Raw genomic sequence first — 11928 nt, forward strand, 5'->3', positions numbered from 1 at the left:
TTGTTACTTGCAATTTTACCTGAAATATATTGTAGGTTTTCATTAAGTGTTATTTCATTCATCATACCAGGGAATCGCCCTTCTTCTCATCACGCTGACAGATAGCAGTCTATGGCACTTCTAAACTACTCTGCTAAATTAGTTAACTTTTAAAAGGAATATATGCTGCTTTGGTATATCAGGGTACTAACCTAGTGTAGCATCAACTATTTTGATTTATCACTGCAGCGATCTGCTATTGTGTCTTCTGTATCTCAAAGAAGAGAAATTAAACTATTTGCTAGTCTGAATTTTCACTAAAGGGAGTACTTACATTAATCCTTTGGTCGACTCCTAGAAAGACCAGGTAGTTTCTAAATGAACTAGCATGTTTACATAAACAATGGGCTCTTACTGAGTCATTCTCCTGGAAAGTACCATCACGGTGTTCCCAGGGATTTTCATACATTAGCTATATGTGTTGAACACCAAAAAGTCCTGCCTTCCCTTGTGGCATAGGCATATTTTGAGTGATTTGCCCAGCATGCCAGGGCGGAGGAGGAAGCTGAGTTTGTGTGTGCAAAATATCAGGGTGGTATCATGTATTGCAGACCTGTGGTAGAGGATACATCTGACAGGCTTAACACAAAAAAGCCACAGGCTGGGTGTTCTTGCAGACTGTCTGTCTTTTCAGCTTTTCCTATTTGTGAAAGTGTGTGTGTGTGTGTTCTCCATGAACACTGAATCTCTGAGACAGAGTTCTGTGTTTACAGTTGCTCAGTACTGCAAGGCATCTGCAGCTAATTTGCCTAGGCATGGTTCTGCTCCCCAGCCTCTGCTCCAGGCATTTCTAATTTACCTGATGGATTTTTAAGTTGGGAAAGAATATGGCGCCTGCCAGCAAAGAGAAGCAGAGCAAGATCAGGTTTTTCCAAAGCAGCACAATGCTGGTTAGGACTTGGCCCATGCAGGACTTTGAGCTGGGTCTCACTTGTGCTGACTCTTTCTCTCTGCCTTGGGTTTACCAGGAGGTAATGCCTTGCATTTTCCTGCTTCTAGACTCGGAAAATTAGATATTCCTTAAACAATACCTTGGCTCTGGGAGGTTTCCCAAGGAATGTTTCTGTCATCAGTCTGGGGGATAAGCTAGCATCATTGGGAACAATCAGGATCAGTTGTTACAGTGAGTGCAGTCCTTCTTCACTGAATATATCACTGTTTTTCCAAGAGAGATCTCAGTTGCACTGCAGTGTAACACATGCTGCTTGATAGGATAATAATGGGTTGGGATCTTTTCAGTTTTCTTTCAGAGTCACTTTTCACTCTGAATTGCTGGTCTTTTATTCATTTCTTTCTTTGGAAGTGAAGAGGTTGTGGGCTGCTGAGTTAATACAGAAAGTTGTTGCTCACATACTCTCATCTTGCAGTGGAAACAATTTCTATTTAATTGGTTAAAATTGTCTTCCTAGTGGTCATATGTTGGACAGCTTTAAAGTGTTGTATTAGTAGATCTAGACGCTTAATTTGAGCAGTGTTGACACATATCAGGCAAGGTGACAGCTCTGCCAGTTGAGCCCTGTGTCCATGCATCAGTGAATTTCTTTTTGAAGCAGATAATTGCAAGGATTTTAAACAAATAATGTAATCTTTAGCCTTTGACAGTTTCCATATCTCCACCAAAAGTTAATGCCACTGTTCTTACACTGTGGTCAAGTATTGTCACTTTTCTATTATGCACTAGGTCTTCATGAGCTGTTTGATATTACTAATCCTAAATTAAATCTAAGCAGTATCATACTTGAAGCTGACTTGCATCATCCTCTTTCAGTCCTTCTTTTATAAGAAATCAATGTTAATGTGTAAAAGTTGGACATGCACAGCTATTTTATGCTGTTAATTGAATTATGAAAAGCTTAAAAGGAAAGCTTAGCACATCATTGTTAAAGCCTACTGATGTCTTACAAAGATGTTGCACTCTTAATATGGCAGTATATTACTTGTGTGCAGTGATAGCTCTAATTGGAAACCTAATAGGATACAAGAGATTTCTCAGACTATTACTAATGATAATATATTTTTTGAAGTCTGTGGGAGTTTTTTATTGACAGTCCCTTGGGTTGATGCTGGAAATGCAAAATGTTGAAATATATCTCATTGGCTCAGAGGGCTGTACTCAGTGCTAATCGCACATCACATTTCTTGCGTGCTGAAGTGCTCTCCGTTGGCAGTTCTGGTGTTATAAATTCCCACAGTAAATCGGTGCTAACGAAGTTCAAGTACCTGTTCCCGTTCAGTAGCTCCACCTTTAGGGGAGGGAGGGAGGGAGGGGAGGATGATTGCCGGCGCAGCTTGCAGTAATGACAGTGTGTCAGTAGGTTGCTTAATAGGTACATAAAGAAGTGATTCCTTGGAGCGGTGGCTAAGGGTGCCCCAGAGAGTCCTTTTCAGTAAGTTTGCACAGTTAAGTTGGTGTCTTGCCAGAGCTTCCCTCGAAATACGACACTTCTCCAGTCTAACGCACAAGCGGTAGCTGGAGAGTACTGAGTGCCCAAATATATGGACCTGCAAAGGACAGGGACAAGTCATTAAGGTGGAGTGGGATGCCAGGAGTGTTCAGGATGGAATGGCTTTTACTTTAATTTAATACTGATCTTGAGCTGTGTGGGGCTTTGTGTTCTGGAGAGAAAAGTCTTTCCCTTGTGGCTGGTGCATCATTTGCAGAGATCCGTCTGCTGCTTTCTTACATGCTTTCCTTTCCCTAGAAGCATGCTTTTAGTCATAATTTCACCATTGTTAAATTATCTAGCACCAACATATTGTGAAATTTTATTGTTAGTTTAATCTGGAAAAAAATGTTAGGTTTGATAACAGAATTAATTCCCTTTCTCTCTCCTAATTCCCCTGCTGTCAAGAAGATGTTCACCAGTACTGGGAAGAGCAGGGGAAAAAATGTCTCTGATCACTGTTGACAATTTATGTTCTTGCAGTTGTATTTCTGTTTGTAACATTGTTATTAACACTTAGTGATTACTCTGGTTTCCTGCATGTTAATCAAATGCACATTGTCATGTGTATATTGAATTTATTGTATTGTCTTCCCTCTCAAGTAATACTGCTCTGTGATTACTATAATATGTAAAGAGCCTGGTTTTTACCTTCTGTCTTAGTGGAGCCTTGTTAAAAGAAGGAGGAAAGAACAGCAAAGCTAGTTTTCAATGTATTAGGAACATTAAGATCCATCCCCTTCAGAACAAGGGGAGAAGAGATTTTTGACACCATGGTACATCCATGACGGAAAAAGCTGTGTCAGCACTTCCCGTTATGCAAATGTTTTTCCAGCTCTGGCATCTTACGAACAAAATACTACCATAGCAGTACAGAAGGGAAGAGCCAGCAAAGGAGTCCTGCACCATTAATGGCTTTATAGGTTGAGCTGTACTTAGAAATACTCAGTGACATATGGCACACTACTGAGTACAAGTGTCTGAGGATATCAGTAAAACTAGTTTCACCAAGCAGACATTTGATCTCTGCAACACCTTTAGTTTGTACTACTTGTAGTGAGCTGCTGGCAGGTTGGGCAGAATCTCCAATAAGCTGAGCTAATTTGAGAAATTGCTGTTTTAATTTTAATTCCCCCTAAAAAACGCAGTTCCACAATGCAAGCAATATCAACCAGGTAAGATCATGTGCAGTAAAATGATAAAAGTGTAGAAAATTTTGACATTTAAGAGCATCATCATTAATTTGGCTTCCTTCAATTATACTATGTGCCTTTGTTTAACAATAATGCAGGATATATTTTAATTTTAAAGAACACATAAGATTAGTAACATGAACATAAATCCTTAATTTGTTTATTATGGTCTTTAATGTGGTACAGTTTTATTAAGACTGAAATGGAAGAGCCATTTCTGAATACAGTAGGAAATTGTTCTTTGAAACCCAGCTCTTGTATTGAATTGATAGTGTAGTATGTTTAGGAGTAGTTCTGGGCAATGCTGTTCATGTAACTATCAAGAAAGAGCAAGTGGAAACCATACCCCAGCTCTAGTTTCTCAGCTTTGCTAAACAGTCTGGAGCACTGATAAGTTCGGGTAAGATCTCTGAGTGTTTGAAAGCATTCAATCTTCTTTTAATCCCCGTCTCTATGTCAGGTGGTGTATGAAGAGTAACACTGAAATATTTCCTCCATATCATACTTGAAAAATGTAAGAAGTCGTATTTATTAACAAACTTTTATTAACAAACTTTTTTTTATTAAAAGTTTTTTTTTATTAGAAGTTTTATTAACTTTTATTAACAAACAAAACATATTTATTAAAAAACAAAATGATTTTGTTTTTTATCTCTTAGTGCTGGCCCCAAAGGTGATAACATCTATGAATGGAGATCAACCATTCTAGGACCTCCAGGTTCAGTCTATGAGGGAGGTGTTTTCTTCCTTGACATCACATTTACCCCAGAATATCCCTTCAAGCCTCCAAAGGTAAGAGACCTGTAGCTAACATCATAAGTCATGAGTGCTAAACATGAATAGCATGCAGTGTTAAGGGAGCACAGCCCATTTGAAATTCACTCTTCTTAAGAACAAACTTAAGCTAATTTTAGACATTACAGGAGTTTCTATTAGCTAATGTTGACAGCTTTTTCAGTCCTCTTGATAATTATCCTAGAGCTTGCCTTCTTTTGTCCTGCTTCTGTTTAGAAGAAGTCCTAAGCATTTAGTGCAAGCATTGGGACAGGGCTGAGAAACTGAAAAGTAAATAAACTTGAGAAGAGAAGAAATGCTACAAACACTTATTTCTCAAACAATTTAGGTACTGTAAGCATAAGTTACATGTGTTTTAGCCACCAAAGTAGTATTTCATTTTCCAGTGTTGTTGGACACTTGTGTTGTACACCTATTTGTACAGTAACAACCTTCTGTAGGTGTGTTATATTTGTGAAGCTCTTACATTCCAGTGTTGTTGTGTTCCAGTGCAAGTGAACATTATCCGGTGGTTCCAATATGTGGTCACAGGAGGAGTGTTGGGTTACAAGAGGTGCTTGCACATACCCTTGGTGTTTGTCTTGTATCTGAAAGCATTTATGTGCATGTTTAACTTTCTACTTAAATGTTGTTTGATTGATGAAATAAATGCCAATGACTACACCATCTTTTATACTTCGGTCTAGTCTGCAGCAGAAAGGACTTCTTCAGGCCATCTCAACAGAGAAATGCTAATTGCTTGCACAAGACAAATTAATACAAGCTTGCCAAATTAAGGAAACTGTTTGCCTGTTCTTGCTCACATAACTTCAGGGTTTCTGGTAGAAGGTCCTTAAATTCTTCCTCTAAGATAGGGCTCCAGTTCTTAAACAGTATGGTCTGCCTTGGGACATCTGTAGTGGTTTTCTGCTGACATCTGTCCTTCTCTTTTTGGAGATTCTCCGGCATTCTCAGATGGTTCTCATGTCAGAATTTAATTCATTTTTGAGTAGTTTTTTTGTTTGGTTGGTTTTGGTTTTGGGGGTTTTTTTTGTTTAATTTGCTGAATAATTTGTTGTCCAGCCAACTGTATGCAATTTATTATGTTGCGAGCCCAGTAAGCATTTAAAGAGGGATCTTTTGCTTTTCCGTGTGTGCTTTGTTACACCTTTGCTTTCTATGCTAGCAGAAGCATTTATCAGCCCAGACTTGTTCAGACTCATCATAGAATCCTGGAATGTTTTGGGTTGGAAGTGGCCTTAAAGATGATCTAGTTCCAACCTCCTTGCTGTGGGAAGATATACCCTCCACTAGACCATCTTGCTGAAAGCTCTATCCAACATGGCCGTGAATATTTCCAGGAATGGAGCATCCACAACTTTCCTGAGCAACCTGTTTTCGTGCCTCACCATTCTCACAATAAGGGATTTCCTCCTAATATCTCATCTAAATTAACCCTTTTTCATTTTAACGCCATGACTCCTTGTCCATGGCCTTGTAGAGAGTCCCTCTCCAGCTCTCCTGTGGTCCACTTTAGGTATTGGAAGGCTGCTCTAAAGTCTCTCTGGAACCTTCTCTTCTCCAGGCTGAAAAAGCCCAACTCTATCAACCTCTCTTCATAGGAGAGGTGCTTCAGCCTTTTGATTGTCTTGATGGCCCTCTTCTGGACTCATTCCAGCAGCATGGACTCACTCCATGTCCTTCTCATGCTGGGGGCCCTAGGGCTGGATGCCACGCTTCAGGTGGGGTCTCACAAGTGCTTGTGATTGCCAGACACAGGTACAAGGACCTTGCACATGGGCTCATTGAACTTTATGAGTTCACAGGCCCACCTCTCCCTGTTCCTCCTAGGCTGCCTGACCTTGCTTCCACTTTCAGTACAGTTCCTTTGTGTGTTTGAGTTTGTCCAGGAGTTCCTTGTTCATCCATGCAGGCTCCTTCCCCTTCTCTGACAGATGGATCCATCAGTGCCAGGTTTCCCAAAGCAAGTCCCATGGTCTAAGTAGCCAAACCCCTGACTGTGGCACCAATCCCATAACCATGTGTTGGTTTGCCAGATTTGACTTAGCCCTTTTGAACCCTTTCCCTTTGACCAGGAGGATTGATGAAAAAGCCATCTATGCTCCAGAGTCCTTTCTTGTCACTCCCAGGACTGCCTTATTGGGCTTTAGTGTCTTTTCTGATAGAATGGGTGTTTCCAATCTCACAGCAGCTAAGTGGTTCTGTGGGGACACTTCAGTCTTTGGGGGAAAGTCTCCTCCTGCAGATCCTTGCCGTGGAAAGCTTCCATTTTTCTGCATTATTGGCCCCCCTCCCTCCCCTGTGTGCTTGGGAGTTTGTGGCTGTTTGGCCATAGGATGTGTGTCCAGTGCAGTTTGGAACCAGCTAACTCCTCCTCAGCAGCCCTGATGCCACACATGCTTCTCACTGCCTCCTACAGCTCAGCCAGCTGCTGCAGGAGGTTTTCCACCTGGGCAGCACCTTTTGCAGGCAGGCCTGCTGGCTGTCCTGCCTAGGAGAAAGGTCTCGACACTGCCTGCAGCCTGAGATCCACTCTGCAGCCTCTCCCTTCAGCAGCTCCATCTGGGTAGAAGTATCTGCCACGGGCAGGGTAGGTGGTGCCAATGCCCCAGCCAGAGTTGCAGCCCTTGCTCTCAGATGTGTTCCTGCCATGCTGCTTCAAGGGTCGAGCAGGATGCCTTGCAAGACCATACTGTAACTGCCAGAGCTACAGAGACAGCCCTGTATGCCAAGCTCCCCCATGCAGAGCCAAATAAACAGTCATGTCATTCCAGCTCAGCCCTGCTTTCTGCTCAGTGCTTCTGACTGAGATCGCTTTGTCTTTGCATCTAAACCCTCACCCAGATGAGAGGAAGGGTGGGATTAAAACAGATAGACACCACTTACTGAGGCCTTAAAAGATGAATTTAGTGGTGATTCACTGTATTGGATCAGTTTCATTTAAATGGAGTTTATCTAGCAAAGTCCAAGTCAGTTTACAAACCAAATGTAGGCATGGAAGTAAAATACGTGTAACTTCAGTCTTGTTGAGATGATATATAGGAGAAAGCATGGTGGTGCTATAATAGAACACACTTCCTCTACTTGGACACTTCAGGTTGAAATGAAGAACCATCCTTTGAGAACCAAAGCTGCTCCTGTATTAAAATCCACACTAGTGTTAATCAGTGGTAATGTGGAAAATATGATTATCATATTACTCCTGCTTTATTCCTGCTATTTTGTTGATTTTAGACTATCCAACTACTTGCAGTAGCGAGTAAATACTGTCTGTGGATCATGTTTAAGTGGTAGGCTAATGTAATTACAGTAGCCTTCCTGTAAGTGCCTTTTAGGGCAAGAAATAAAGAAACAGCTAGTTGAAACAAAATCCAGTGTATATCACTTTGATGCTAAGCACTCACAGAACAGTAGAGTCATTTTAAAATAGAGTAGAATGTCATTTTAAAATCCTTGATCTCTGGAAAGATGATGCTCTGTAAGGAAAAAGCACTTGCAACCCTTGGATCTTCCTTTGTAAGCCCTGTAAGACCAGTGGAAGAAAATCTCTCTGAGTCTTTGGTAACTCCTGTGAGGACAGTTCCTGCCGTGGTGGGCTGCCCAATGGTGAAGTGCCTATAACTGAACACAGTTCATAATCTGCAACTAAAATGCCATTAAAGGATTTACCTTCTTAAATCAAATCAGGTGAAAATGGTCATCCTGGCAAGCTTCCAAGCTCTCAGGCATATGTGTGAGAGAAGGTGTTGAGGCATAAACACTGGCAAATGCTGTGTGGTTGATGAGCATCTTAGAGATATGTGATGAAGGATATACAGGTGTAGCTTTTGAGGACTGGGTCAAACTCTAGCTGGGGGCTTGATTCAGTATGTTGGAGCAAATGTTTTTGGAGAGGATGTTCCTGTAGGAGAGTCAAAAGACTGTGCTAGAAGTGATGTTTAGATTCCTGTGAGGATATTAAGAGGGGCTGCTTGAGGTTGGAGAAATGAAAGATCTTAAAATTTGACTTGGAAATGCATTGCACGGTACAAGAAACTTCAGGGGGAGAAATCTGATACAGAGACAGATACTGTCTTTGATGTCCCAAATATGTATAATGGAGTTCTTTTGCTTTTAATTGAGAATTCTATACAACACCTTGAAAATATTAGTGTTAATCTGTTGTCTGCTTTTTATGTTTTCTCATTTTGTGTTGTATTCTGGTTTTTGCCTGTGTTTCAGGTAGCAAATGAGTCAGGCACGTGCTGGGTGTGCCTGGATTTAGGAGAATCCAGTAAACAAGTATGATTAGACTTTAAGAGGTTCAGTATTAGTACTATTACAATGGACATTTTCCCAAGAGTTACATTATAGTTGGGTTTGATTTCATTTACTGAGGTGAAAACAGTAGCTTGTGTTGACCTGGGGTGTGTGCTTTGATCATTTGTATTAATAACCTCTAACCACTTCCTTCCACCCACTCCTATTCTGCTGCTTGTGTAAATTAACCTCTGCTATCACTTCAGGGTAAGGTTGAGATTAGCTTCTTTTATGTCTTTTCAAAAGCTGTGCTTAACTCCATGTAGTTACTGCATTAATGTAATCTCAGGTGGGACATTTCCAAAGGATTGTTCAGTTACACTATATTTTTCTGCTATTCCACATGCTGTTCTCTTCACTACCTTCCAGGTAACTCAGTTTCTTTTGATTTTGGTCTGAATGTACTAGCTTGATGTGAGGGGTTTTTCCCCTCTTTAGGGTGTAATGAGCATTTACTTTAAATATTTTTTTTGTTTTCTAGTAGGCCTTCAGTTTCTTCCTCTTCCAATTCCATTTGCTTTCCCTGCACTGCTGGCTTTTGTGCCATCAGCTAAAATTGAAATGGCAAACAGCTGGAGTACATATGTCTAACACCATCCTAGTTCTGAGTTGCTGCTAAAGCGGAAACAAACGTAGATATTTTTCCACAGTGCTTGGTAGAGTTCCTCTAACTGGACAAAACTGCTTTCAGTGCCACAGATATATATCCCTTAAAGATCTTAAGGTGTGTTAAGGAACCAGGCTGTTCTGCAAGTATATGGGAGTCTTCTTTCATTTTCACTTTCCCCTCCTCCATGAAAAATAATTTAAAAATAACTCTTGCTCTTAAAGGCAAACAGCATTCATGCTTTGTTATCAGTTATTAGTCAACTGGACTGAGAGACTGTCTACAGAGTATTTAGCTTTTGTGCTGAGAATAGGATTAACAACATTCTGTCTTTACAAATTAGAACTGTTGACCTATGTTAATTTGGTCCTTATTATATCAGCTTGGAAATAGTCCACGCTTCCCCTTCTGGAAGTGTTTAAACTGTCAAAATGGTTACCTCGCTTACAGTTAGAAACCTTCTTGGAAGGAGACCAAAGGTGCAGGTCAAACACAGAAATACTGAGCAAGCAGCAGGGCTGGGCTGAGGGCTGCTCAGGAGGCAGAGCCATTGCCAGCAACTGCAAATGCCACGAATATGTTTTGCCCTGAACAGTGTGGCTTGGGGCAGGTACAGCAGAGGCAGATCCGCCTTCTGCTCAGGCTGGTGCACGTGGAGTTCCACATGACTGCAGGGAGTAATTGCTGCCTTTCCTCCGAAGATTAGATGATCTGGGAAACAAAGGTCATTTAGGCTTCGTGTCTGCTATTACCTCCAAGGCTCCTCAGGTAGAAAGCATCTGGAGTTCTTGGTTTTGGAGTGGCAGCTTTTTGCAGAAGATGTGGGAGGGTAACACATCTCTGATCTCTTGCAGTCATTTTGCTGTTTCCCCCATAATGTGCAAACGTGCAGGGATTTGGGGTTTCCTTTGTTTGCTTCCTGTTTTAGTCCAAAATCCAAGCAGCTCACAAGAAATAAAGCGTAAAATCTCCCCAAGCATGCAGTGTGGGTGTCTCCTGTGTGACAAGTAACCGCTTTTGCAAGTCCAAAAATAGCCCATGTGCTCTGTGCATTGGGAGCATTCTTGGAAACACTGCATGGATTCAGTGCACGAGGACATGCCAGTCACCAGGCTTCTGTAGCTGTCACCCCACCCTGTGCCTGCTCCCCACGCCTGTGAGAGTGAGGGTCACAGGCAAATTTTTTGCATCAGAAAGGCAGTAGAAAAAAATGACGATTGACTGGCAAGTTTTATGTGTGGGCTGGTCCCATCTCGAGAGAAAGCACTGGTGTGTTCTTGTCATACCACACACTTACCGAGTGTGTTTTGCAAATATTCCTGTGACCTATAAACAGACAATAAAATTTCTAGGGTGGATAGCTGACAAATTTTGAGGATTTAGGACATGAACCTACCAGCCTTTTTTCATGCTCCTAATCCATTCAAATTGCACCAAATTTGTTGTTGCTGTTCACTCAGAGAGTCAGGGTAAGGCCTCTCTGTAGGTCCCATGGTGTTCTGAGCTCAGCTCCTGGTGCTTGTGTTTCTTGTGTTTCCCTTTTGGATAGCTTCTATGGCAAGTTGCCTAGCTCAGTTACATCATAAAAATAAATAAATCTAACTAACTTCTCTTATTGCTGAGCCTCTTAGAAGTGATGGAAGCTGTGATTCCAAGTGCCTTGGTCTGTCTGAAGGATTTTACAAATCCTTGGGAGTCCAGAAGGAGAAAAATGCTGGTGTTAAGGCCCTGGGCCCTTTTGTCACTGGGAACAAAAATACAAAAATTAATAAAAACAGAAAAAAAGTGGAAAAACGAAATTAAACCCACTATGACCTGTGTTTTGCATTGACCGTGGAAGCTGGCTCTCATTTTTGTTCTAAGTCCGGCTCTTTCCTGTTTCCGCCGCGAGAGGGCGGCGGCGGCCCGGGGAGCCCGGCGCGGCTCGGCCCGGGACCGAGGCGGGCCAGACCCGCGGAGCCCGGCGCTGCTTCGCTGCCCCCTTGGTGCTGCTGTCCTGGCGCTCCCCACAGCCCGCGGCACCCCGGCACACCCGCTCACACGCCTTTCTTGCAGGTAACGTTCCGGACAAGGATCTACCACTGTAACATTAACAGCCAAGGCGTCATCTGCCTGGACATTTTAAAAGACAACTGGAGTCCAGCGTTAACCATTTCTAAAGTTCTACTCTCCATCTGCTCCCTCCTCACAGACTGTAACCCCGGTAAGTCCACCTGCACCTTGCATTCCTCCCAGCACCTAAATAACGTGGCCCTCCTCACTCCATTGGTATGGCCAGCTCAGCCCATGCTCCAGTGGAGCACATTTCCCTCTCCAGGGCAGTCGGAGAGGGGCTGGAGGTGGTGGAGGGGGATAACCCTTACCAGCCTGCTGTTCACTGCTCCTCAGGCTGACCCATGGGGAAACAAGTGATACTCCTGCACATGAAAGCTCCTTCCAAACGCAGCCTTAGCTGGTCTGTAGGGCTGCAATAATTCAGTAACAGAGCTTGAAGAGCCACAAACGGTTCTGAAAACGGGGCGTTGACCTTTTACATTCCATCATCCATTTA

At 42.3% G+C, this 11928-nt stretch overlaps 1 protein-coding gene across 9 annotated transcripts in view; it reads left to right on the forward strand.

The window, feature by feature from the left end:
- The window catches only part of UBE2E1 (ubiquitin conjugating enzyme E2 E1), a 45481-nt gene that overhangs the window by 32228 nt on the left and 1325 nt on the right, over positions 1-11928 (forward strand). For all 9 annotated transcript variants that reach the window (XM_064414444.1, XM_064414453.1, XM_064414466.1 and 6 more), the window contains 2 exons: positions 4336-4468; positions 11433-11580. In XM_064414444.1, coding sequence (XP_064270514.1) covers positions 4336-4468; positions 11433-11580 — 281 coding nt within the window. The remainder of the gene's footprint in view (positions 1-4335; positions 4469-11432; positions 11581-11928) is intronic.

Source organism: Passer domesticus, chromosome 1 (genome assembly GCF_036417665.1).
Source record: "Passer domesticus isolate bPasDom1 chromosome 1, bPasDom1.hap1, whole genome shotgun sequence".
NCBI classification, from domain to species: Eukaryota; Metazoa; Chordata; class Aves; order Passeriformes; family Passeridae; genus Passer; species Passer domesticus.